This window comes from Apis dorsata, unplaced genomic scaffold (genome assembly GCF_000469605.1).
Source record: "Apis dorsata unplaced genomic scaffold, Apis dorsata 1.3 scaffold_416, whole genome shotgun sequence".
Classification (NCBI taxonomy): domain Eukaryota; kingdom Metazoa; phylum Arthropoda; class Insecta; order Hymenoptera; family Apidae; genus Apis; species Apis dorsata.
This window is the reverse complement of record NW_006263671.1, coordinates 733,225-735,467: the sequence shown is the minus strand read 5'-3', so window position 1 is coordinate 735,467 and position 2,243 is coordinate 733,225. Positions and strand designations below refer to the sequence as shown.

Below are 2,243 nucleotides of genomic sequence, written 5' to 3'. Positions count from 1 at the left end.
ATATTTTATAGTATCTTTACAATAAAATATCACTTTATTAAGATTTTTTCTTTCTCTAATTCAAAGCTCTCCCATAGTCAACATGGATATGATACTATATATATGGTACTATACAATCTTTATAAAGAATATTTTTATATATATTTTATAGTATCTTTACAATCTTTATAAAGAATATTTTTATATATATTTTATAGTATCTTTATAATCTTTATAAAAAATATTTTTATATATATTTTATAGTATCTTTACAATAAATATTCTTTATAATATCTTTATAAAGAATATTTTATATATTTTATAGTATCTTTACAATAAAATATCACTTTATTAAGATTCTTTCTTTCTGTAATTCAAAGCTCTCCCATGGACAACATGGATATGGTACTATACTATACAATCTTTATAAAAAATATTTTTATATATATTTTATAGTATCTTTATAATATTTATAAAGAATATTTTTATATATATTTTGTAGTATCTTTACAATAAAATATCACTTTATTAAAATTCTTTCTTTCTGTAATTCAAAGCTCTCCTATGGACAACATGGATATGATACTATACTATACCTCCATGCACGTGATATCCTCCGTATGGCCGACGTAGTGCCGTTGTGCATTTTCCTCTCGGTCGAAGAGAACAGCCACGGCAGCGACGTAGTACAACAGTTCACCGCTAGGCAATACCCAGAGGTTTCGCCGGGTATCGGTGCCCCGATAACCGTAAACCCACTCGAGTTGCAGCTTCTTATCGGGGGGAGAATTGTCTACGGGCGGCAGGTGGGAGGGGGGGTAGAACGACCTTCTCAACCCTCGGATGGTCACCCTTGCTGGCTCGTCCCTCAACACCTCCACCACGCTGTAATCTGTTATTATATAACAACACGTTGCAAAGTACAATTAACAATTTACAACGATTATAATTAAATAATAAATATAATTAATAATCAAGATAATTAAGAATGAAGAATAAGATAAATAAGAAGATATATATGTATATATATATATATATATATATGTATGGAGAACCGTTTACTCGGACGACGTCTGAGTCAGGGGCGTACAAAGCGCGGGGCCTGCTTTTGCTACGGGCGCGCCTTTGGCGACCGATGTCCTCGACCACTGTAGACGGTCCTCGCGATCTCGACCTCCTCGCCGGGGACGCTGACACGCCGCCCACCATGCTCATCCCCGACCCGGTACCCAGGTAAAATGTGTCCACGTCAGCGAATTCGTTCCTCAACTGGGAGAAACTTCTTACCTGTCGATATTGTTTTATTAATTATTATCAGTTATATTGATATTCGATTTATGAATGAATATATTTTTCAGGTGTTTGGAGGGGTATATTCATCCGTGACGTGTGTGTGTATATATATATATGTATACGAGGTGGTAAATATAAGGAGAGGGTAAATGCTCGGGGTAAGGAAGAAAATTGGTCGATTTGAAATTCATATTCGTAATTCCCTCGCGACCCAGTTTACACGACCCAATATTTACAATCGTCCATATCCATAAAAGAATAATAACAGGGATAATTTTCTTCGTATCGAAAATACGAATTTTGTTTCCGTTTCTTTTTTTTTTTTTTTTTTTTTTTATCTAGGAATATCATCCCTAGAAGAATTAATGATCCAACGGCGGTGATGGTGAAAATTTCGAATAATTATCGTCACTTCTCCCTTCCTCCCACTATCGCATGCATATTTATGGACAAACATTATTCAAGCGGATTTTATATAAGCCGAGCCAATGTCTTCGATTTGCATAAATCGCTGATAAACTTTTCGACTCGCCCACGTTTCACGTGGTTATTCACGAAACCGTGGGCCAATCGATCGATCTCACCGTACGTCACCACGTCCACCAATTTTCAAAATTATCAATATTCATATATTTGGTATTTCACGTATATCATAGAAAAAAAATTATTATTCATAGCCTCACCTCTTGACCTGAAACCGTGAACATCCTCTTGGCCCCGTTCATCTTCAACACTTGTCCAAGGTCTTCCAACACCTCCTCGAATGGTTGCGAGGTGCGAAGGTTCAACAAAACTCGACACTGAGGTTTCGATTAAATTTATATATGAGAATATTATACAATCATATATATATATTTCTTTTTAGCCGTAAATATCCTTTTTACCTGCACGGTATGGTCGTGGTTGTTAACGATTCGTATGACGCGTCCCGAGGAAGGTTTTCCACCCCCAGGAGGTGGTGCCTCGTCGGT

At 36.0% G+C, this 2,243-nt stretch overlaps 1 protein-coding gene across 1 annotated transcript in view; it reads right to left on the bottom strand.

Moving 5' to 3' along the window:
* Positions 1 to 2,237, bottom strand: part of LOC102676013 (echinoderm microtubule-associated protein-like CG42247) — a 7,218-nt gene extending 4,981 nt beyond the window's left edge. The window contains exons 1-4 of the mRNA XM_006619571.1: positions 2,157 to 2,237; positions 1,956 to 2,072; positions 1,035 to 1,266; positions 576 to 871 (exon numbers count right to left, since the gene is read on the bottom strand). Of these exons, the coding sequence (XP_006619634.1) occupies positions 576 to 871; positions 1,035 to 1,266; positions 1,956 to 1,997 (570 nt within the window). The 5' untranslated portion in view covers positions 1,998 to 2,072; positions 2,157 to 2,237. The remainder of the gene's footprint in view (positions 1 to 575; positions 872 to 1,034; positions 1,267 to 1,955; positions 2,073 to 2,156) is intronic.
* Positions 2,238 to 2,243: the final 6 nt, after the last annotated feature.